We start from the raw sequence: 25,346 nt of genomic DNA on the forward strand, positions 1-25,346 counted from the left end.
CCTACACCAGGAATCCACTGCTCCCAGAGGCTATTTTTCCCCTTTTGTTGCCCTTGTTGTTTTATCATTGTTGTGGTTATGATTATTGTTATTGATGTCATTGTTGTTGAATAGGACAGAGAGAAAGCAAGAGAGGAAGAAAGAAAGATAGACACCTGCATATCTGCTTCACTGCTGTGAAGCGACCCCCCTGCAGGTGGGGAGCCAGGGGCTCAAACCTGGATCTTTATACTGGCACTTTCACTTTGCGCCATGTGCACTTCACCCACTGCCCTACCACAGACCCCCCAGTACTTTTTTTTTTTTAAGATAGAGATAGAGAGGCAGGGGACTGGGTGGTGGCACACCTGGTTGAAAATAAGAACCCAGGTTCTTTTTTTTTTTTTTTAATTTATTTCTTTATTGGGGAATTAACGTTTTACATTCAATAGTAAATACAATAGTTTGAACATGCATAATATTCCCCAGTTTCCCATTTAACAGTACAACCCCCACTATGTCATTTATCATCCTTCATGGACCTGTATTCTCCCCACCCACCCACCCCACAGTCTTTTACTTCGGAGAGATATGCCAATTACATTTCAGGTTCTACTTGTGTTTTCTTTTCTGGTCTTGTTTTTCAACTTCGGCCTGAGAGTGAGATCATCCCATATTCATCCTTCTGTTTCTGACTTATTTCACTCAACATGATTTTTTCAAGGTCCATCCAAGATCGGCTGAAAATGGTGAAGTCACCATTTTTTATAGCTGAGTCGTATTCCATTGTGTATATATACCACAACTTGCTCAGCCACTCATGTGTTGTTGGACACCTGGGTTGCTTCCAGGTTTTGGCTATTACAAATTGTGCTGCCAAGAACATATGTGTACACAGATCTTTTTGGATGGGTGTGTTGGGTTCCTTAGGATCTGTCCCCAGGAGAGGAATTGCAGGGTCATAGGGTAGGTCCATTTCTAGCCTTCTGAGAGTTCTCCAGACTGTTCTCCACATAGGTTGGACCAATTGACATTCCCACCAGCAGTGTAGGAGGGTTCCTTTGACCCCACACCCTCTCCAGCATTTGCTGCTATTACCTTTTCTGATGTATGACATTCTCACAGGAGTGAAGTGATTTCTCATTCTTGTCTTTATTAGCATTTCTCTGACAATCAGAGACTTGGAGCATTTTTTCATGTGTTTCTCAGCCTTTTGGATCTCTTCTGTGGTGAATATTCTGTCCAAGTCCTCCCCCCATTTTTGGATAGGGTTATTTGTTGTCTTGTTATTGAGTCTGGCAAGCTCTTTATATATGTTGGTTATTAAACTCTTATCTGATGTATGGCATGTAAAGATCTTCTCCCATTCTGTGAGGGGTCTCTTGGTTTGGCTAGTGGTTTCTTTGCTGTGCAGAAGTTTTTTAATTTGATGTAGGCCCATAGGTTTATACTTGCCTAAGTCTTCTTTGTTATTGGATTCGTTTCATTGAAAATGTCTTTAAAAAGTATGCAGAAAAGAGTTCTGCCAATATTTTCCTCTAAGTATCTGATAGCTTCTGGTCTAACATCCAAGTCCTTGATCCACTTGGAATTTACTTTTGTATTTGGTGAAATACAGTGATTCAGTTTTATTTTTCTGCATGTTTCAACCCATTGTTTCCAACACCATTTGTTGAAGAGACTCTGCTTTCCCCATGTAATAGTCTGGGCACCTTTGTCAAAGATTAGATGTCCATAGGTGTGGGGCCTCATTTCTGGGCTCTCAATTCTATTCCACTGGTCAGTGTGTCTATTCATGTTCCAGTACCAAGAAGTTTTGATGACAATGGCCCTATAATACAGTTTGAAATCTGGGAATGTGATGCCTCCGGTTCTGTTTTTTTTTTTTCTTCCTCAAGATTGTTTTGGCAATTCTAGGTCTTTTCTGGTTCCAGATAAACATTTGTAGCAGTTTTTCTATTCTCCTAAAAAATGTGCTTGGGATCTTGATGGGGATAGCATTAAATTTGTAGATGGCTCTAGGTCGTATATTCATTTTGATGATGTTAATTATTCCAACCCATGCACATGGAATATCTTTCCACTTCTTTGTGTCTTTTTCAATTTCCTTGAGTAGTGACTCATAATTTTCAGTATACAACTAGTCTTTCACTTCTTTGATTAGGTTTACTCCTAGATATTTTATTGTTTTTGTTGCTATAGTAAAAGGAATTGATTTCTGGATTTCAATTTCTTCTAACTTAGTGTTTGCATAGAGGAATGCCACTGACTTTTGAATGTTAATTTTGTAGCCTGACACCTTACTGTATTGCCTGATGATTTCCAAAAGCTTCTTGCTGGAGTCCTTAGGTTTTTCCGTGTATACTATCATGTCATCTGCAAATAGGGAGAGTTTGACTTCTTCTCTTCCAATCTGTATGCCTTTAATTCCTTGCTCCTGCCTGATTGCTATGGCAAGAACTTCCAACACTATGTTGAATAGTAATGGTGATAGTGGGCAGCCCTGTCTAGTACCTGATCTGAGTGGAAATGCTTCTAGTTTTTCACCATTGAGTATGATGTTGGCTGTAGGTTTGCTATATATAGATTCCACTATCTTGAGGAATTTTCCATCTATTCCCATTTTTTGTAGTGTTTTGATCATAAAGGGATGTTGTATTTTGTCAAAGGCTTTCTCTGCATCTATTGATATGACCATGTGGTTTTTGGCCTTGCTTTTGTTGATGTGGTGGATCACATTGACTGATTTACGTATATTAAACCAACCTTGCATGCCTGGGATAAACCCCACTTGGTCATGATGAACAATCTTTTTAATATACTGCTGTATCCGGTTGGCTAGAATTTTGTTCAGTATTTTAGCATCTATGTTCATCAGAGATATTGGTCTGTAGTTTTCTTTTTTGGTTGTGTCCCTGTCTGCTTTGGTATCAGAGAGATGTTGGCTTCATAGAAGCTGGCAGGGAGTATTCCAGTGTCTTCAATCTTCTGGAAGACTTTTAAAAATAGAGGTATTAGTTCCTCTTTGATGGTTTGTAGAATTCATTTGTAAAACCATCTTGTCCAGGACTTTTATTTTTGGGAAGATTTTTGATAACTGTTTCAATTTCATTAGCTGTGATGGGCCTATTCCTGTTATCCACTTCCTCTTTACTTAGTTTTGGAAGTTGGTAGGTATCTAGGAAATCGTCCATTTCGTTCAGGTTCTCTAGCTTGGTGGCATATAGTTGTTCATAGAAGCCTCGCATGATATGTTGAATTTCTGTGGTGTCTGTTGTGATATCTCCTCTTTCATTTACTATCCGATTTATTTGGGTCTTCTCCCTTTTTTGTTTTGTGAGTCTGGCTAAAGGTTTGTCGATTTTGTTCACTCTTTCAAAGAACCAACATTTACTTTCATTGATCTTATTCTCAGTGTTATTTATTTCTGCCCTACCTTTAGTGATTTCTGTCCTTCTGGTTGCTTTAGGATTCCTTTGTTGTTCTTCTTCTAGGTCTTTAAGATGTGCAATCAGGCTGTTTATTTGTGCTTTTTCTTGTTTCCTAATGTGTGCTTGTATAGCTATGAACTTCCCTCTTAGTACTGCTTTAGCTGTGTCCCAAATATTTTGATAGCTTGTGTCTTCATTTTCATTGAAGTCTCAAAACATTTTGATTTCTTCCTTGATTTCCTCTTTGACCCAGAAGTTGTTAAGAAGTGTACTGTTGAGCTTCCACATTTTGGGACTGTTACTAATCTTTTGTTGATTGTTAAGTGTTAGTTTAATTCCACTGTGGTCTGAGAAGATGCTTGGGATAATTTTAATGCTCTTGAATTTGCTGATGCTGTCTTTATGGCCTAACATATGGTCTATCCTTGAGAATGACCCATGTGGATTTGAGTAAAATCTGTATTCCAGTTTTTTGGGATGAATCACTCTGAAAATGTCCAATAGTTCTAGTTTATCTATCTCTTCATTTAGCTCCCTTATGTCTTTATTGATTTTCTGCCTGGATGATCTGTCAAGTTGAGAGAGTGGGGTGTTGAAGTCCCCTACTATGATTGTGTTGCTGTTAATATATTGTTGTAGCTCTTTCAGTAGAAGTTTGATGTATTTAGATGGCTTCTCATTGGGTGCATAGATGTTAATAATTGTTAAGTCCTCTTGATTGACTGATCCTCTGAGCATTAAGTAGTGTCCATTTCTATCTTTTTTAATCTTATCTATTTTAAAGTCTATCGTGTCAGATATGAGAATAGCTGTTGCTGCCCTTTTCTGTGGGCCATTGGCTTGTATGATAGTTTTTCCATCCTTTCACTTTAAGTCTGTGTTTGTCTTGTTGAGTTAGGTGGGTTTCCTCTAGACAGCATATTGTTGGGTTGTGTTTTCTGATCCATCTTCCTACTCTGTGTCTTTTAATTGGTGAATTCAGGCCATTGACATTTATTGATATCAAAGATTGAAGATATTTTAACGCCATTCTTGTAGAGTTTTAGACTGTTTTGATATATGGCCTATTTGTGGTGGTCTGATTGTTTATAGGAGACCTTTCAGAACTTCTTTCAGGGCAGGCTTGGTGATAGTTGATTCCTTCAACTACTGCTTGTCTGAGAAGGTTTTGATGCCTCCATCTAGTCTGAATGACAGTCTAGCAGGATATAGTAATCTTGGTTGAAAGCCTTTCTCATTGAGCACTCAATAGATATCTTGCCATTCTCTTCTGGCCTGTAGTGTTTGTTTGGAGAAGTCTGCTGCTAATCTTATGGGTTTTCCTTTGTAGGTGACTCTTTGTTTTTCTCTTGCAGCCTTGAGCATCCTTTCTTTATCCTTATTCCTTTCCATTCTAGATATGATGTGTCTTGGTGTCTTTAGGTCTGGGTTAATTCTGTTTGGGACCCTCTGGGCTTCTTGAATCTTTATGTCTTTGATGTTGTCTAGACTAGAGAACTTTTCAGCTATTATGGCCTGGAGAATGCTTTCTTCCTCTCCTTCTCTTTCTTCCTCTGATATGCCAATAATGCGTATATTGTTTCTTTTGAAGTCATCCCATAGGACTCTGTTGTTGTTTTCAGCATCTATTAATCTCTTTTTGAGATCTCTTACTTCTTTTTTAGTTGTCTCTAATTCATCCTCAATCTTGCTAATTCTGTCTTCAGCCTCATAGGTTCTATTCTCTCTGCCCTTTACTGTTTTCTGGAGTTCATTTATTTTGTTGCCCTGTTCTGATACTGTTTTAGATTGTTCAACTAGTTGCGTTCTTAACTCAGCGATTTCAGCTTTCAGCTCTCTAATAACCATGAGATAATTAGTATTTTCTTCCATAGTCTCATTTGTTGTTCCTGTATTTCTGATTACAATTTTTTCAAATTCTTTACTCACTCCTGTTATTATTTCCTTAGCTAATGTTTGGATGTTGAACTCGTTATTTTGTGCTTCATCCTCTGGAGGACTTTTAGCTGGACTCTTGTCCTGGTTCAATTCTCCAATATTTCTTCTTCTTGTTTTAACCATTTTATATATTATGTTATGAGTTCCCTTTATCAGTACTTTTCAAATTACTATCACTATTGCCTGGATTGACTTGTGTCTAAGTAAGTTAATTAAAGGGTTCACAGTGGTGGAAGTTAACAGTTTTTTCAATAGTATTTTAATCCCTGAGTTGGAGCTCAGTTTTTTAAAAGCCTCTTTTTTTTTCTTCCCTGTAAGCTATGGGAGCCTGAGGGCTTTTAAACTATCAATAGGCTTCAGCTTAATCACTGACTCCTGACCAAGAGATAAAGTAGGGTGGGGCAGAGATAATCCAGTGCTTATGCAAAGAGACTTTCACAGCGCCTCAGCTATGCCACCGAGGTATAGGTCTTCTCCTGAGTTTCCTGGTTAGATCTCTGTCCCCTGGTGTCCCTCCCTGTTGCTGCTCCAAATTCTGTGGGCAGTAGCAATGGAGACTCAGATTTGCACTTGGTGAGACTCTGGGGAGTCCTCTCCTCCCTTCAGCTGTCCCCTTGTTGGTGGAGTAGACTGGAGGTGGTGTCTCAACTGATAAACTGCTGGACTGTTAGCAGTCACTTAATCTCTCCTCTCTGTCACCAGCCACACGTGTTTGTACTCACCGGTGATTTAGTGGCTTCCTGTGGTCATTCTAGTCCTGCCTTGTTTTGGTCCTGGGTGGTCTCCTTTGGTATTCCTAGTTGATCCAGGAGAGGAGAGATGGGGAGGGGAGGGGAGGGGAGAGGAGGGGAGGGGAGGGGAGAAGAGGAGAGGAGAGGAGAGGAGAGGAGAGGAGAGGAGAGGAGAGGAGAGGAGAGAAAGCGGTCTGCTGCTGCTCATAGTTCCGCCTCCCCAGGTTCTTTTTTCATTATTATTGATTTTCCGTTTTGGTTGCCCTTTTTTTGTTGTTGTTGTTATAGTTATTATTGTTGTTATTGATGTTGTCATTGTTGGATAGGACAGAGAGAAATGGAGAGAGCAGGGAAGACAGAGGAGAGAAAGATAGACATCTGCAGACCTGCTTCACCGCCTGTGAAACGACTTCCCTACAGGTGGGGCGCTGGGGCTCGAACCGGGATCCTTCCGCCAGTTCTTGAGCTTTGCGCCACTGCGCTTAACTCGCTGCGCTGCTGCTAACTCCTGAAAACCCAGGTTCTAACCCTCGATTCCCACCTGCAGGGGGAAAGCTTTGCTCGTGGTGAAGCAATGTTACAGGTGTCTCTCTGCCTCTCTCCCTCTCTACCTCCCCCTTGCCTCTCAATTTCTAACTGTCTCTATCCAATAAACAAATAAAGATAATAATTCTAAAGAGAGAGAGAGAGGCAGAGAAGGAGAAAGAGTGAAAGAGACCACAGCACTGAAACTTCCTTCACTGCAGTGGTACCAAGCTTGAATCTGGGTCTTGAAGCAGGATGTTATCCAAGTGAGCTATTATGTTGTCAGAAAAGTTGAGATATATTTTCCTGTGTTTTTCTATGCTTTTCCAGCAAACCAATATTTTGCCAGCCCAGCTCTGTACTTCTTTCTCATGGCTTATCATAGTAGTCAGGGATCAACTCATGGTCAGTTGTCAGAGCTAAAAGGTTTGACCAGGCTGCATGTCTAAGAAGGTTCACTCATGCTTTGCAGCATATACATCTCTGTCAACTCTGGTGAAGCAATCTGATAAGAAGTCTGTGAATGTTTTATATTAGTGAACTTGAAAGTGTATTTTTTTCATTTTTTTATTTCTTTATTTGGGGATTACTGTTTACAGTAGACAGTAAATACAATAATTTGTACATGTATAACATTTCTCAGTTTCCCACATAACAGTACAACCCCCACTAGGTCCTCTGCCATAATATTCCAGGGCCTGAACTCTTCCCCACCCACCCACCCAAGGTCTTTTACTTTTACTTTGGTGCAATATACTGAATACAGTCCAAGATAGTGTATTTTAAGCATTTTTCTGATAGTGGACACTTGCTTCTGGCTTATTCTCCCTGGCTGAAGCCTTTTTGAGAGGACATAAACAGTTGAGATGTCACCGACAGACTGAGAATGGCAGCATGAGAAGGAGTCAACCTGCAAAGAACTAAAGGGAGGGGGCTGGGCGGTAGCACCGCGAGTTAAGGGCATGGCACAATGCGCAGTGACCAGCGAAAGGTTCCCAGTTCAAGCCCCTGGCTCCCCACCTGCAGGGGCTTCACTTTACAAGCAGTGAAGCAGGTCTGCAGATGTCTATCTTTCTTACCCCCATCTTCCCTTCCTCTCATGATTTCTGTCTGCCCTATCCAACAACAACGACAGCAATAACAATGATGATAAACAAGAGCAACAAAAGGGAAAAATAGCCTCCAGGAGCAGTGAGTTTGTAGCGCAAGCACCGAGCCCCAGCAATAACCCTGGAGGGAAAAAAAAAAGTGTGTGTGGCGGGGAAGGATTCGGGTGGTAGCGCAGTGGGTTAAACACATGTAGCACAAAGCTCAAGGACCAACGGATTGATTCAGGTTCGAGCCCCCAGCTCCCCACCTGCATAGGAGTTGCTTCACAAAAAGTGAAGCAGGTCTTCAGGTGTCTGTCTTTCTCTCCCCCTCTCTGTCTTCCCCTCCTCTCTCCATTTATCTCTGTCCTATCCAACAATGACAACATCAATAACTACAGCAACAATAAAACAACAAGGGCAACAAAAGAGAATAAATATTTAAAAACAAAAAAGAACTAGATGGAAAGGTAGTTCTTTGTGGCAAGGATCCTGAGAGCAAGATTGCCTTGTGCATATTGCAGTGTGCTCTGCACTGGTGTTCACTAGCTGGTCCTATAGAGATGCGCACTGGGCACATAAATGCACACTGTAGTGGGGATCTCAGTAAAGTTTCGGGGGCTGGGGAGACAGCATAATGGTTATGCAAAACTCTCATGCCTGAAGTTCTGAGGTCCCAGGTTCAATCTCCAGCAGCACCATAAGCCAGAGCTGAGCAGTACTCTGGTCTTTTACTGTGTCTCTGTATTTCTCTCATTAAAATAAAATTAAAAAATGATAATACTGTTTTAAAAAATAAAGTCTGGTGCTGTAGATCCCCAGAGGGTCACTGCTCTGAAAAGAAGAAGAAAACACATTCTTCAACTGGACAGTGCCCAGCCCAAGGGCCTGACCTAGAGTGAGTGAGCATCAAGGGGCAGACAGAGCTGATCAAGCTTCCTTTCCATACTAGATCTTGATTCCACCATTATTCTTCCTTCATTCCTTCTTTCTTTCTTTCTTCCTTCCTTCCTGTCTTTCTGCCTTTCTCTCTTTCTTTATGATGTGTTTATTTATTAATGAGAGGGGCGGGGAGTGAGAGTGAGAGAGAACCAGAACCTTACCCTGGCACATGGGATGCAGGGGCTCAAACTTGGGAATTCATGTCTGAGAATCCAGAATCCTATCCACTGCACTACCTCCCAGTCTGCAACCCCATTATCTTTTTTTTCCCCAGCATGTGTACCAATACTGTGAATTCATGGCTCCCAGCAGACATTTTTTTTCTTTCTATTTTATTTGATAGTACAGAGAGAAAGTGAGAGGACAGAGAAAGAGAGAGAGAAAGACATCTATAGACCTGCTTAGCTATTCATGAAGCCTCCCCCCTACAGAATGTGTGTGCTTAACCAGATGTGCCACCACCGGGCCCCTCTGTCTCTCTTTTACTGAAAAAAAAAAAATCAGCTTGTAGCAACCCTGGCACTAACACAAAAATAAAGTATCATCCAAAGGAAGCTTGACTAAGGCCCTGTCCCCTTCATAGATATTCAGTTAATATTCACTTCTTTGTCCTCTAACATCTGACAGTCTGACTTGATCTTTCTGGTGAGATCTCTGAATCCTCCTCATTTATTAATTTAATAAATAAATTTATTAAAAATATTTATTGTATCTATTCTGTGTTGAGACCTATTCTAGGTACTGGGTGCGCAAAACACACACACATGATAGACTCACACATGATAGACTCAGCTGAACTTCCACTCCTGCTGCTAAAGTAGAATTTACTTGGTGCTCAGGGACCTTACACATAAGTGATTTCACTGTTCCTGGAACACCCCTCCCCCATTCTTTTTAATTTCAGATGGGGGTGGGGTACAGATGGAGGAAGAAAGAGGCAACCAGAGAAAGAGGGAGTCACTACAACTCTGTTCTGCCATGGATGGAACTTCCCCTGGTTCTGTGGTGCTCTCATGTGGTTAGGGGGCTTCACATATGGTAACACATGTGCCCCATTGGGTAAGCTTTCTCCTATATTCTAAAATAGAATTTTGGAAGTCAGGCTGTATGTAGCGCAGTGGGTTAAGCGCAGGTGGCAAAAAGCACAAGGACCAGCTTAAGGATCCCTGTTCGAGCCCTCAGCTCCCCACCTGCAGGGGAGTCACTTCACTAGCGGTGAAGCAGGTCTGCAGGTGTCTATCTCTCTCTCCCCCTCTCTGTCTTCCCCGCCTCTCTCCATTTCTGTCCTATCCAACAACAACGACATCAGTAACAACAACAATAATAACTACAATAAAAAACAAGGGCAACAAAAGAGAATAAATAAATACTTTAAAAAAAAATAATTTTACGGGGCTGAGTGGTAGCACACCTGGCTGAGCACACATGTTATAGTGTACAAGGATGCAGGTTCGAGCCCCCGGTCCCCACCTGCAGGGACACAAGTGGTGAAGCAGCACTGCAGTTGTCTCTCTGTCTCTCACCTTCTCTATCATCCCCTTCCCTCTCAATTTCTGGCTGTCTCTATCCAAAAAGTAAACAAAGATAATAAATAAAGTAAAATGGAATTTTACTTTATTTTTGCCACCAGCATTATCACTGGGGCTCAGTGGCTACATGACTTCACTGTTCCTGGTAGCTTATTTATTTATTTATTTATTTATTATTTTGACCAGAGCAGTGCTTAGCTCTGGTTTATGGTGATGTGGGGGATTGAACATGAGACTTTAGAGACTCAGGCGTGAGACTCTCCTTGCATAACCATTATGCTATCTGTCCCCACCCAGCCTTTTTATTTTTTAGAGCATGAGAGACAGGGAGAAGGAGAGCTGCCTACAGCTCCTGCTCCACTACTTGTGAGGCTTCTCCCTGTAGATGGGAACTAGAAGCTTGTACCCAGGTCCTTAATATGGGGATGTGTATACTCGTCTACCCTCCCTGAAATAGAATTTTTAGATTTAATTTTAGATTTTTTAATTTTTTCTATCCTTTTTAAAAAATATATTTTAAAAATCTTATTTATTTACTGTTGGATAGACACCCACAGCCCTGATTCACCACTTAAGAAGTTTTCCCCCTGCAGGTGGGAACCAGGGGCTTGAGCCCAAGTCCTTGTGCACTGTAATATATATGTTTAACCAGGTGCACCACCTCCTGGCCCCTTATTTATTTATAAGAAAGATAGGAGACCAGAAGGTACCAGACATCACTCTGGTACATGTGTTCCCAGGGATTAAACTTAGCACCTCACGCTGACAGCTCAGCTCACGACAGTCCAGCGCTTTAGCCACTACACTACCTCCTATACCACATGAAATAGGATGTTTTTAAAACTTGAAACAGGGTACATGCACTGTGATGATAGCAAAAATTCTGCTGCTGTTAACATTAAAATTGTCTAAGTGTTTGGTGTGCCAGGCATTGTTCCAAATGCTTTTCTTAGGGTTGGGAAGAGACTGTGTAGACGACTTTTAGGCTTGAAGCTTTGAGGTTCTAGGTTCACTCCTCAGCACCACCATGATCCAGGGCTGAGTAGTGCTCTGGTTAAATAATAATAGTAATAGTAAAAATAATAATCTAATATTTTCCTTCTATAAATCCATTTAATCTTCTCAACTGTCCTGTTAGGTTGGAACTATTACCAGCTCTGCTATAGAGATGAGGAACAAGAATTAAGGAACAGAGGGACTAAGTCATTTGCCCGAGCTTGTAAGTGGCATAGTCAACATTAGAATGAAGCGGTCAGCCTCAACAGATCATGCTTTTACCATTACAATGTATAGCAAGTGCACAGAATGGTTTTTTTCTATGATTAATGAAAACATTTTTATTAGTTATCATGCATTAAATTACAATATTTTCTGGAAGAGGAAAAGGGACTATATGATAAAATATATAACTTTTATTTAGGTGTGTATTTTCTTAATCTGAAAACAGTATTACTATCTTGCTAATTTGGGTAATATGTGTGTATGTCTGAGCTTCCCAGCTTGATCACCCCCCGTACTACATATACCAGAGTGATGCTCTGCTTCCCCCTGCTTCTATTTATTCTCAGAAATAGAATAAATCTTGAAAAGAAGGGCAGCGGGAGTTGGGCAGTAGTGCAGCAGGTTAAGTGCACATGGTGCAAAGCGCAAGGACCAGTGTAAGGATCCTGGTTTGAGCCCCCGGCTCCCCACCTGCAGGGGAGTCACTTCACAGGTGAAGCAGGTCTGCAGGTGTCTGTCTTTCTCTCCCCCTCTCTGTCTTCCCCTCCTCTTTCCATTTCTCTCTGTCCTATCCAACAACAACGACATCAATAGCAACAACAATAATAACTACAACAATAAAACAACAAGGGCAACAAAAGGGAAATAATAAATATTAAAAAATTAGAAAAAAGAAAGAAAGAAAAGAAGAGCAGCCAGGTAGATAGTAGATAGCGCAGTTGGCACAGTGCAAGACTTGAATACCTGGTCCCTAGTTTTTTTTCTCGCCTATGATTTATTTATTTGTCTGTTTATTATTGAATAAAGACAGAAAGAAGTTGAGAAGGAAAGTGGAGAGAGAGAGGAAGAAATACTTGCAGCACTACTTCACCACTTGTCAAGTTTCCCTCTGCGGGTAAGGATGGGAGGCAGGGGGCTTGTGCATTGTAACATGTGCAAGCTACTGGGTGTGTTCCACCCAGCCCCCTCTCATGTGATTTAAATAATAAAATAAATCTTATTTCTTTCTTTCTTTTTTTTTTTTTCCTCCAGAGTTATTGCTGGGGCTCGGTGCCTACACTACTAATCCACTGCTCCTAGAGGCCATTTTTTCCCTTTTTTGTTGCCATTATTGTTATTGCTGCTGTTGTTGTTGGATAGGACAGAGAAATTGAGAGAGGAGGGGAAGACAGGGGGGAGAAAAAGATAGACACCTGCAAACCTGCTTCACTGCTTGTGAAGTGGCCCCCCTGCAGGTAGGGAGCCAGGGACTCGAACCAGGATCCTTTCACTGGTCCTTGCACTTTGCACCATGTGCATTTAAGCACCTGGCACCCAAATCTTGTTTCTTAAGAAGAAAAAAAATTCTAGCATGATTTTTAACTAAAACTTCTACTCACATAATTGTAGATTCACATACAATTGTAAGGAATAATACAGAGAGATCTCATATGCCCTTTACCTATTTTCTCCTGTGGTGACATTTTGCGAAACTATAGTATAGTATCTTAACCAGGATGTTGACGTTGATATCACCCACCCATCTTGTTCAAATTTCTTCAGCTTTACTTGTGCTTAGTGTGTGTGTGTTTCTCAGTTCTATTCAATTTTATAATGTGTGTGTGGGTTTATATTCACCACCATAGTTACGATATCCCAACAGTTCTAACATCATAAGGATCCTGTGTGTCCAGTTTATAACCACACTCACCTCCCTAAACACACACACACACACCCTCTCCCCTGACTGATGACACTAGTTTCCTCACCATATCTGATTTTTGTTTTTTAGTTATTTAAAAATGTTATATAAACTGGATAATTTATATGTATATAACCTTTTTGGAATTGGCTTTTTCATTTGCTATGATTCCCTTGTGATTCATCCAAGTTGTTGCCTTTGTGACTAATTTGATCCTTTATATTATAGTATTTTTCTTTTTTTTAATTTTTATTTATTTATTGGATAGAAACAGAGAGAGAAATTGAGAAGGGAGAGAGATAGAGAGGGAGAGAGTAACCTACAGCCCTGCTTCACTACTTGTGAAGTTTCCCCCCTGTAGATGGGGACCAGGGGCTTGAACACGAGTCCTTGTGCAATATGATATATGCACTTAACCAGGTGCGCCACCGCCTGGCCCCATATTACAGTGTTTTTCCATGGTATGAATGATTCTGCTTAACTGTTCACTTGTTGAACAACATTAAATTATTTCCAGTTTGGGGGCTCTTATGAACAAAACTGCCTTGGAACTTCATTTATTGATTGGTTCACATGTTAATATAGGTTTTCCTCTGGGATAAATGCCAAGAGTATAATTGCTGGGTCATATGGTAATTACATGTTTGGTTTTATAAGAAACTCCCAGACTATTTCCCAGAATGACTGTGCTGGTTTCATTATTTCAAAAAAAAAGATTTTGGCTGGCAGAGGGAAAGGATTCTAGGGAGTGGGAAGTATGCTAAGATCAGGAGTTTGACAGTGGGTTGTGAGTTTATGGGACCACAGGATATTTGATGTTGCTAGGATAGACTCTACATTTACCTGAAGAGGGAACACAGGTTTCCTCCTTCCTCATTCAGCCAGCAAGTAGTTATTGAACTCTCATTTGTGCCAGATACTGCCCTAGGCACATAGAGCCACTGCCTTCAGAAGGCTGAAGTCCAGCAAGAAAGACAGTGATAATATAGACATTCACAGACTTCATGGTTCTTTCCACGTGGACAAGAATTATACCTATCTCCTGCTCCCCGGACTCAAGCACATAGTAAGCAATCAGTAAGTGTGTGAGGTGTTGAATGTATGGTTTCACCCAGTGTACATATTCCCTGTGTAACGAGTCCATTGTCCTCTGGAAGCTGCTACACGTCCCTATCCTTCCATGTGGGTAAAAGAGCAAAGGCTCAGTCCAGACACCCCACCCTGGGGTAAATTACCACACCACAGATTGGAAGCCAGTATGACATACAAAAGGCTGGAATTCTCTACTGTAAACTTTTAATTGTTAAACAAGCAAAGAGGATTGTAAATTCTGTGCGGCGAGACAGTATCACATATTATTCCTGTTGCCGCCACCAGGATTTCTTATCAGCCTTTTGGGGTTTCGCAATTTCTCAGGCATCTTACATGTTGCCGAGACCCCTCTGCAGGCAGATCTCTGGTATATCCCATGGGGGTGGCAGCCAGACTCTCTCTCTCTCTGCATTCTCTGACTTCCCCTCATTTTGTCTCATGTCTAGATTTCCTCCAAAGGAACACCCAGTGCTTGCCCTGCCAGGGGCCCCAGCCCAGTTCCCTGTCCTTGAGGAGCATAGACCTCTCCAGAAGTACATGGTATGGTCGGATGAGATGGTGAGGATGGGAGAGGCCCAGATTCATGCCCACCTCATCCGGCCGTATGTGGGCATTCACCTGCGCATTGGCTCTGACTGGGTAACTCTACCTTCCTATCATGACTGACTTAGAAGTATCCCTTTGCAGGGCCTATGTCTGTGGGAGTTAACACTGAACCCATTATACCAAGTCCTAGTTAGGTCAGAGAGATCTCTCCCCAGGCAAGACCATGTGACTGTTTCATAATCCTGATATATCAGAAATGTGGCTCCAAAACACTTGCTTGCCAACTCTGACTTTAACAGTTATCACATTTATCCTCATTTTGCATCTGATTAAATTGAGAAGTCAAGCTACACTACATACCAGGCAACAAGCTAGAAAGATTCTCAGCCCAGTAGACTCCTTGTTGAAAAACAAGTTCTGGAGGTTGGGTGGGGCTCCCAGGAAATGAAGATGATATCCTCTGAATTTGGAGGCTGCTTAAATGAACAGAAACCTCATTGACTATTCTATATTCATGAAAATAACAGGACCAATAGAAACAACCTTCTTATATTATTTACATAATATATATACACACATATATATGCATTGTATGTGCATAGAAAAACAGAAAAAATGCATCATGACTTTTCCGACAACCCAATACATATTAGCATATTCAACTAGAAATGCTCATAGTTGAAGACGTGAGATATATAGGAACTCAATCAAAATTAATCAGAGACAATTGAGGAAATACTCATACATGTATTCACTGCACTCCTTTTCTGCCCATCTCCCTTTCACAAGGAAAACAATATATTTTATAAGTGACTTTAGCCTAGGTTCAAGTAATAACTCCCATTTATATTTTCCTAGAACATAAAAAAGCATAAAATGTTATTTTTATAGTGAAATTAGCATAACACTAATACCAAACTTGGGTAAGATCAACTCAGAAAGCTGTAGCCCCTTATCACTTCAGAACATAGATGTACAGATCCTGAGTATTAGTCAAATCCAGTAACATTTAAAGAACCTATGACACACACAGAATTTATCCTAGAAATGCAGTGAGTTTTCTATTTTAACATCCAAAGGAGAAAAATCATATAATCATCTCAGTAGGAGCCAAGAAAATATTTGATAAAAAGTCAACACTCATTCACGATTTGAAGAGAAAAAAAAAAGAAAAGAAAACTCAGCCAACCAGGAATAGAAGGGACCCACCTTAGCCTGATAAAGGTTATCTCTCTGAAACCCACAGCAGACACGTACTTCACGAGCTCTATCATGTGTTCCCACTGAGGTCAGAAATCAGATAAGCCTGTGCATTATCACTACCAGGTTCAGAATTCTACTGGAAGTTCCAGATAATGCAGTACAACCAAGAAAAACACTTTTTAAATTGGAAACCAGTAATAACTACTGTTAACTGTTTTAATGTATTTCTCTCCTCCCTCAGTGATTTTTTTTAAATAGCATAATTGAGGGTCTTCCTATATAACTTAATTTTCCTTCACTTATTATTTCTTGCTTCTGGTATCTGGGGCAGTGCTTGTCTTTAATTTTATATCCCCACCCCACCCTGTAGAAGAACGCCTGTGCCATGCTGAAGGATGGGACAGCAGGCTCACACTTCATGGCCTCTCCACAGTGTGTGGGCTATAGCCGCAGCACAGCCGCCCCTCTCACTCTGACTATGTGCCTCCCTGACCTGAAGGAAATCAGACGGGCTGTGAAGCTCTGGGTGAAGGCGCTGAATGCTCAGTCAGTCTACATTGCCACAGATTCTGAGAGTTACCTGCCTGAGATCCAGCAACTCTTCAAAGGGAAGGTATGTAAGAACCAGCTAGAACTCAAAAAGTACACCAGGCTGGTCCCACTGTTCCACTTCCTGCTTTATACCCTCCTGCCACCAAGCTTTTGCTTGTACATCCAGTTCCTTTTCAACTCCTCCCCTGCTTTGAATCCCCTGCTTAAGCACGTTCCTCAAAGATACTCTCCCAGTTTCCTTCCTCTCTTGTAGCAAATGCATCCCTTCTGGGACCTGTCACAGCTCTTTTTCTTATCTAGAGGTGCAGTCTAGTCTGGGTGAGACTAGTGTAGAGACATGTCTTCTTCCCAAGAGTTATGGCTCCTCCAAGGCAAGTTCCAAGGCTGACTCACTGTTTTATTTCTCAGAGTCTCGCCTGCTAAAAAGTACTTCATTAGGGTCCTGCCAGGAAGGCAAGTGTCTAGGACAGTACATAACATGTAGTGAACAATTGTTAAATGTTGAATAAGGTTGTAAAGAGTGGATCCTTGTTAGAGATTTAGCATAGCAGTGGAATTAAAAGCATGGACTCTGAAGTCAGAGCTTGAGCTCTATTTATTATACAAGTTACTTTACCTTGTTGTGCTTCTGTTTCCTTGTCTACAGAATAGAACCATGATTAGTACCTATCTCACAGGTGATTATGAAAATCAGATATGAAAAAAATTAAAACAGGAGTGGCATACCCAGTAAAGTGCACACAGTACATGGACAAGGACTCAGGTTCAAGCCCCCAGCCCCCACCTGCAGGAGGGGAAGCTTCATGGGCTATGAAGCAGGGTTACAAGTGTCTTTCTCTCCTTTCCTCCCATTTTCCTCCTCTCCTTTCAATTTCTCTCTATCCTAGAAAAATAAAAGAAAAAAAACGCTATTGGGAGCAGTGGATTCATAGTACAGGCACCAAGCCCCAGTGATGACCCTGGTGGCAATGATTAATTAATTAACTAATTAATTAATTAAAATAGGGTGGGGGATATCTCATCTAGAAGAGCATGTATCTTATCTTGCCTGAAGTCCTGGGTCCAAGCACCCAGCATTACATGGGAGCCTTATGGACAGCATCAGGGGAACAGTTCGTAGATGGTGGCGCTGTGGTGTGTGCATCTTTCAACGAATGGAAAAAGTGGCTCTGGGGAGACGACTCAGCAGTGGTATCGTACAAGGGTGAGGCCCCAGCACCCCATAAAATAAAAAAATAAAAAAACTTTAAAAAATACATTTTTAGAAGATAGATTAAAACAGTTCTGGTAAACAGAGCTCAATAATATTACTGTCATCAGTAGTAGAAGTAAGCAACTGATGAATAAAAGACTTAGAAAAGCAATGAACAAGGCCAGTGAGATAGCTTACTTGATAGTGTACTACTTTGTCATGTATATGACCTAGGTTTGAGCCTGGCCTCCATTACATTGAAGAAAACTTCAGCGCTGTAGTCTCTTTCATCCTAAAGAAAGAAGGAAAGGAAGAGAGAGAACTAGTGAATAGTAGTAGATATTCAGTATATGATGTGCTTAGTGCTGTGTCAGTGAAGAGTAGGTAATATGTATTAATAAAATGACTGAGTTCATAGTAAGCAATAAATAAGATTTTGTTCAGTGAATGAAATTCTTAAATGCTGTGTATTTTTCTAGCAGTAGTGTTCTTGGCTTTGTGCCATGGGTTCCCTTCCTCTCTTTATCCCAGAAGTGGGCTGGAAGACCTAAGAGTACTAAGCCAGTGCCTTCTCTCCCACTCATCCACTGATAGAAGACCATCAACTGGGAGCACCTCTAACCCAACCCCTGCATTTTATAGCTGAAGGAAACAAAATCCCAAGAAGGATAGGATTTACTCAAGAGGTCTTAGAGCTAATTATAGTGGGCATGACACAAAGTGGGTAAGTTTCAGGGTGTGGGTGGAATTGTTCTGGGGATTTTGGCCATGATTAAATAAGTATAATTTCTTCACTGCCTTCCAAATAGTAAAGCGATGATTTTTGTTATATCAGAAATCTCTGTTTGACAGCAAAGCACTTTCAGCTTCAGCTCTATGCACACACCCCCACCTCTGTACTCAGTTGAAGCATTTGGAGAGTCCCAGGGAGTTTTTGTTTTGTTTTATTTTGTTTTTGTGTGTAAGTTTTTAGAGTTGACGAATTTATTATACCTTAAGCCGCTTGCTATTTTCTATTTCCTGCTCCTCCTACTGTTCTTGCCCTTTACCACTCTGTAGCCCTTTCTTTCTGGGATCAGAGTCCTTCCTCCTTAACTAAGCCTTGCTCCTCCATTAAGAAGAGCCATTCCTAAACCAGCAATAAAGGTAAATCAAATTTGATTCTTTGCTGTGAAATTCACAATCTAGACTCAAGAAAATAGATATTTCAAATAACTATAATAATAGGACATGAGAGGTCTAGGAGTAGGTGATTAATTTGTTCACTTGTTTATTCAACAGATGTTTATTGAGGTGAGCCCAGCCAGCAGTGATAAACTAACACACCCCAGCCCTAGTCAAGTGTAGGAGAGGGATGCTAATTAGAGAATCGCTGAGAAGGGAGTAAGGGGAGCGGGTTGAGTGGGCATTGGGGATCCAGTGTTCAGTGGTGGAGGAGGACCTACTTTGGTGGTGGGAGTGGTGGGCAGACACCTGCCATAGAAGGGTGAGAAACTGTACCCATGTGACAACAACTGTCTTGTAAATCATTATTTTATTTCCCTAATGTCGGGAAATTGTGAGGATGTAGTTGAGCTCAGCAGGGCTCACAAAGCACCCTGTATTCCTGATACTGTGGCCTATCTACATAATCATTGTTTTGCCTGAAAGATCCCCACTCACTCCATTCTTCTTTCTACCCTCAAGACCCACCCTGCCTCCAGGGTGTTATTAATCCTACCAGTTAAAACCGTCACAACTGTGGTCCCAGGAGGTGGCTCAGTGGATAAAGCATTGGACTCTCAAGCATGAGTTCTTGAGTTCAGTCCCCAGCAGCAGATGTACCAGAATGATGTCTGGTTCTTTCTCTCCTCCTTTCTCATTAATAAATAAAATTTTTTTTTTAATCTTTAAAAAAAAAAACCCTCGCAACAGTTGCTAAGGAAGTTCCTAACTTTCCAGCTTCATTTTGCCTTTCTCCGCCCCTTTCCTAGCCATTTCCGTTTCCGATTTGCCACTTCCAGGTCTTTTAAAAGCCTTGGCTCTCTGATCAATAAAGACATTGCATTGTCTCGCCACGTGTTTGGTTCCTGAGTCTTCTCCCTCGCTGAGTGAGTAGCAGCCGAAGCTGGCTCCGGTCGAGTTTTCTCCAGCCCAGAGAGTATGCGCCTGGGAAGAGGCACCCCCATGCTAGCCTGGCACCCTAATATAAGAGAGACTCACTAAGGAGTGAAAACTGCTAACTGAAATATGCTTTGAAATAAGAACATAGTTCTTTAAGAATATAGAGAAAAGTACCTGGCCATGAAGGTTCTGGAGGCCTGGGAGGGCTTTCCTATGTAGGTAAGACTTGAGATACAGAGTGAAGGTCAAGTAAGAGTTAATCTGCAAAGAGAGGAGCACCTAGAGGAAAAAGCATCTACAAAGGTCTTGAGGAGGAAGGGGGCCTGGTGGGTAGTAACTAGAGCTTAGTGCATGATGGGGGCAAAGGGGTATCAGGAGGTAGAGAGAGGCGGCCTGAACAGGACCTTGTTGGCTACATGTGAAATTTGTCATTTTTACCTAAATAATAGGAGGTCACCATTTAAGAGGGTTCAGCTTGGGGTAGAGGGAAGGTCAGGGAAGGAATATCTAAAAACATTCCCAATTTCTTCTGGCTGCTCTCATGTGCAGCCAAGAAGTAGAGGCAGTGAAGGAACCAATGTAAAGAGGGAAGAAATCATAGTGACTGGGCATAGGAAGTTATAATCCATCAAAAGAAGGGTCCACCTTTGGGCATTATTTTAGAGTTAGATTGAACAAGACTGTGGTTAAGAGGCATTCAGAGACCAGAACTGAGTGTATGGAGTGTTTGTTCTGATCATAGTTTGGTGAGGGAATACAAGCCCCTCATGAGAAAGGATAGGACTTCATGAGAAAGGAAGAACTTAATCTTCCTTTCTAGGTGTGGTTGGGAATGTCATGGGTAGAGAAAAGACATTCCAGGGAAAGGGAACTACACACGGAAAGGTATTAAGTGAATGAGTTGTATATCTGGGTCCGAGGCAGGCAGTGGGGAAATGATTCTTGGGAGCAAGGTGTTCCATGTAAGAGTGGGCCTAGACAGCTGCTGGGCAGCAAATGCCCAACCCCACATGTGAAGCCTCCATACTTCCTTTCCTTGCTCTACCTTCAGCAGCTGAAAAAGTCATGGTGGGAGCCACAGGTTCTGGCTGAGCTGACCACCTGGCTAAAACACTACCCTTCATCCTGCAGGTGAAGGTGGTGAGCCTGAAGCCTGAAGTGGCCCAGATCGACCTATACATCCTCGGCCAAGCTGACCACTTTATTGGCAACTGTGTGTCCTCCTTCACTGCCTTCGTGAAGCGGGAACGGGATCTCCAGGGGAAGCTGTCCTCTTTCTTTGGCATGGACAACCCCCCTCATTTGCGAGATGAGTTCTGAACCTGACTGGAGCACGTACCTGTCTGAGCTGGTCGCTCTAGCTAGGTCTGGCAGCCAAAGATGCTCTCAGGATTGATTCTCCAAGGACTAGGTTCCTCTTTATTACCTGCTAGAGCCAAAGAAAAGTACCAAGGATTTTATGGAAAAGGAAGATGATCCATGTCTCAGGGCATAGGACTTGTAAATTCCTGGAGCCAGAGCATCTCTCCTCCCTATGTGCTTCCTCACACATGGGAATTTCCCGCATCAGCAAAGCAAACTGACTTCTGTCTTTTGGTCTGCCCTGCTCAGAGTAGCCTGGAACACTGAACTCTCTTCAGAAAAGTTTTATATATTATTATTATTTTTATATAAGACATCATCACCCTAGAACTTACTCATGTAAAAAAAAATCAGTGAAGTCTATTAACAAGCACCTAAAGTGACCTTACTGAATATAGATAAGACCAGGGACCATGTGGAGAGACTGACCACTTTTGCAGATAACCCCTCAAAGTGGCTCTCAAAACTCACCCCTGCTACCTGGCCAGAGCTATTATTAACCCTCTTTTTTAAGTCACTTTCAGGATTTGAGACACTAATGCTTTCCCACTACAACACTATACAAACAAAAGTTATCAGTCATTATACAGTTATCAGTCATTATACAGTATACCACAGATAGCTAAATGCTGCTTACTCAGCAAGGAGCATATGCTATCAATACAGCCAGATTATTATAGGATAGTTCTTTTTTTTTTTTTTTTATCTTTTTCTTTTTTTTTAACTGGAGCAAGGCTCTACTCTATGGTAGTGCGAGGGATTGAACCTGGGACTTTGGAACCTCAGGTATGAGAGCCTCTTTGCATAACCATTAGGCTATCTACCCCTCCCCTCAGAGCATGGTTGTCAGATTCTCTTGATAGTTTGTGGCCTGCCACAAACTTGGCACCATCAAGGTCTCATAACACATCACTAGGGGCCAATGAGCCTGGCAGAATCTTTCTAGGCTGCCCTCTCCTTTTTTCATCTCTTGTTCTGAGAAGGCTGATGACACAATTTTGCCATTAAGTTGACATCTAGTTCCTGCTCTTCCAGCCTCCTTTCTGCAACTAAAGCCCTCATCTCATAATCTCACAAGGAAATTTTTGATAACCACTGACCAGATTGAAGGTGTGTAGGACCTGGGAGTCATTAGACTTCCCATTTGGAGAAGTCTCTGTCAATCTTATACTGTTATACTTGTGTGTGTTTGTTGTTCTTTTTTTTTTTTTTTTTTTTGCTTTGTGTTTTTTCTCAGGTGCTCCAGTTTTAGTAATCATTAACTCCTGAAAGCATGTGAATTTTTTGGCCATGTGGTTCTAAAATTCATGTCGCATCTGCTGTTCTCCTCTATGCCATAAAACTTCCTTCAGCTTTCATTCCTGGGAAGGTCAAGGAGGTTGATGAAAGCCATGCCCAGAGCTCCAGGCAGGAGCTTTTCCCTTGATTCACTTTATGGAATAGTTTTTGTGTCAGGTCAGACCCCATCAGAGGTTGTAGGACACCTGCAGATCTTAGCCATCAAGGCTGGAGTTCGCTGCTTAGAGCTGCTGCCTACATCTAAGTAAGACAGTAAAGAAAGGGCTTTTGTGTTTTCCCATTCAGGGAAAGTAAAATGTTTTCTTCGATCCTGGGAGGACTCTGAGAAGTAGTTTATTTCTCCAAACTTATTTGCAAACCTCAGTTAGAAACATAGGAGGTTATACACCCCTGTGCCAGCTTGGCTATTGAGACTGTGTGGTTTCCTGATTGCTCTCATTTGTTGGATTCATTTGAGGTTCATAGCCTCAAATGGACTCTAATGAACCATCCAAATCATCTTGATTAGTGTTGGCAATAATAATAGCTTATATTTCTGAAAGAGAGGGCACTGGAGTTCTAGTCAGCTTCAGTTGTGTTCTGTAGACAAGCACTTTGTTTCTCTTTGACCCAATTTCCTCATCCATAAAGTGGTGATAAAGCCAAGAGGGTTGTTTAAAAGGCTTAAATCAGATAAAGCACATATAAGAGCACATTGTAAATTTGAAAGAGACAAAGACATATATGTGGTTGTTGATTAATTTGACTGCCCCTTGTCTCACACCTGTTCTGTGCCAGGCACTGTGCTTCTTAAGTCCTTCAGAAGCACTTTCTAATTTAGTCCCCATCTTAGCTCTGGGAAATAGGTACTATTGATATTTCCTTTCTTTGCACAAAGAAAAATTAATGGCTCAGAAAATTCTCATCGATTTCCCAAGGCCATATAGCTGCTGGTGGTAAGCTAGAATTTCACTTTCCAAAGCCAGTAGTGTGGGGTCAAGTGGTGGCACACCTGGCTGAGTGCACATGCTACAATGCACAAGGAACCAGGTTCGAGCCCCCAGTCACCATCTGTAGGGGAAAAGCTTCGTGAGTGGTGAAGCAGTGCTGCAGGTGTCTCTCTTGTCTCTCTCCCTCTTTATCACCCCCTTCCCTCTCAATTTCTGGCTGTCTCTATCCAAAAAATAAAAAGATAATTTAAAAAAAAAAAAAAGCCAGTACTGCTAACCACTGTGCTCTACTGTCCATAATTCACAAAATACACTATTAAGCTGTATGTGTCATAGAAGTCTCAATAGGAAAAAGATCAGCCGCTAGGTTCCCACTGTAGGTCTGTCATTTCCAGGAGGTTTCAGGGAGGGGGAGATAACCCAAGAAACAGAAAGCCTGCATGAGGCTTACGTCTCTCTAGGATGATTATTTAGTTAAGTATTCTCTAATTCATCAGGCACTTATTGATGACCTACTATGTGCCAGACTGCAGGAAATCAGACCTAAAGTCTTTGTTCTCTAGGATATTTGCATCCTACTAAGTAGCACACATAATAGACAAATGTGTTGTGGGAGGTGTTGATAAGTATAATGGGGAAGAAAATAACACTGAGTCGGGGTGCAGAGAGGCAAGCAGTCTTAATCTAGGAGGCTCGGGGCAGTGTCTCTAAAGATCTTCTGTGAAGGAAGAAAAAGGAGCACATTCTGAGTCTGGAGGCAGCTCACCCACCACAGAGGAAACAGTGAATGCTGAAACTGGGGCCATGCTTGAAGGAATAGCAAGGAGGCCAGCAAGGCTGGAGTGGCGAGAGCAGGGCAGGTGACCTGGAGTACAGCAGTAAAGTCAAAACTGAGTTCTTTGGAGAGATTGCATCTGCTTAACTGACAGATCATGATTTTTTTTTTTTTTACTTTTATTTTTGAAGGATCTCTGTGACTGTCAATTGAAGAAGAGATGGGAGGGTAGAAACAGGTTCAGGTGAGAGGCAGTGGAACTCAGGCAAAAGATTTTTCACTGAAGATGATAGAGGGCAGATTCTGGCTATATAAAGTTATTTTTTAAACAGTCTTTTTAAAAAAAGATGTCTTTTTTTTTTTAAATCATGCAATGTAGACAGTTTAATGTCCTAGTTTTTACTTAACCATGTATCATATTTTCTATGTTGGTACATAACTGAATAAACATTTTTAATGACATAACATTTCACTGGTGAGTGTCCTAGTGTCCTATGTTTTGTTGTTATCCTGTTATAAAAACTTAGAATGGTCCTGATTTTTCACTTTTTATATTTGTAAGTCTCTTATTTTTCTATATCAATTTTTCCATTAAATGCCCAGAAGTGAATTTGATAGCTCAAAGAATTTTGGGGGTGTAAGGAGAAACTGGCATCACAAGTATTCACAATTCTGCTTCCTGACCTAATATTTTGTTTTATTTTAATGAGAGAAAGATACAGGGGGGCAAGAGGAGGGAGAGGGAGAGACCAGAGCACTACTCAGAACTTGCTTATGGTGGTGCTGGGGATTGAACCTGGGCCGTTGGAACCTCAGACATGAAAGTCTTTTTGCATAACCACTACGCTGTCTCCCCTGCTCTCTGGCTTACTTTTTCATTCTTTCTTTTCTAAATGGTCACAGGACTGTTTCACCACCCTTGGACCTTTCCCAGTTGCCTTGGCACTCCCATGTGGTATTGCAGCTCAAACCCATGGCATTGTACCTAGCAAGGGACATAACTTACTAGGAGATAGATCTGGATACTGTTGAGTAGTACTGTTGATGGGTTAGGGGTAGATAGCATAATGGTTATGCAAAGAGACTCTCATGCCTGAGGCTCCAAAGTCCCAGGTTCAATCCCCTGTACCACCATAAGCTAGAGCTGAGCAGTGCTCTGGTTAAAAAAAAAAAAAAAAAGTAAATACATAAGTAAAGGAAAAGACATGATGCATTTTTGCATAGAAAA

The 25,346-nt window shown here is 41.5% G+C and overlaps 1 protein-coding gene across 5 annotated transcripts in view; it reads left to right on the forward strand.

Moving 5' to 3' along the window:
- POFUT1 (protein O-fucosyltransferase 1) overlaps positions 1-24,590 on the forward strand; it is a 39,340-nt gene extending 14,750 nt beyond the window's left edge. The window contains exons 5-7 of one of the 5 annotated variants that reach the window (XM_007523071.3): positions 14,604-14,796; positions 16,277-16,519; positions 20,885-24,590. In XM_007523071.3, the coding sequence (XP_007523133.1) occupies positions 14,604-14,796; positions 16,277-16,519; positions 20,885-21,073 (625 nt within the window). In that variant the 3' untranslated portion in view covers positions 21,074-24,590. Of the gene's footprint in view, positions 1-11,301; positions 11,383-13,981; positions 14,112-14,603; positions 14,797-16,276; positions 16,520-20,884 lie in introns of those variants that run through there. The other 4 variants (XM_060188578.1, XR_009549120.1, XR_009549123.1 and 1 more) reach the window with 4 other exon arrangements.
- The last annotated feature ends 756 nt before the right edge of the window (positions 24,591-25,346 follow it).

The sequence above is a fragment of the Erinaceus europaeus genome, chromosome 1 (assembly GCF_950295315.1).
Source record: "Erinaceus europaeus chromosome 1, mEriEur2.1, whole genome shotgun sequence".
NCBI classification, from domain to species: Eukaryota; Metazoa; Chordata; class Mammalia; order Eulipotyphla; family Erinaceidae; genus Erinaceus; species Erinaceus europaeus.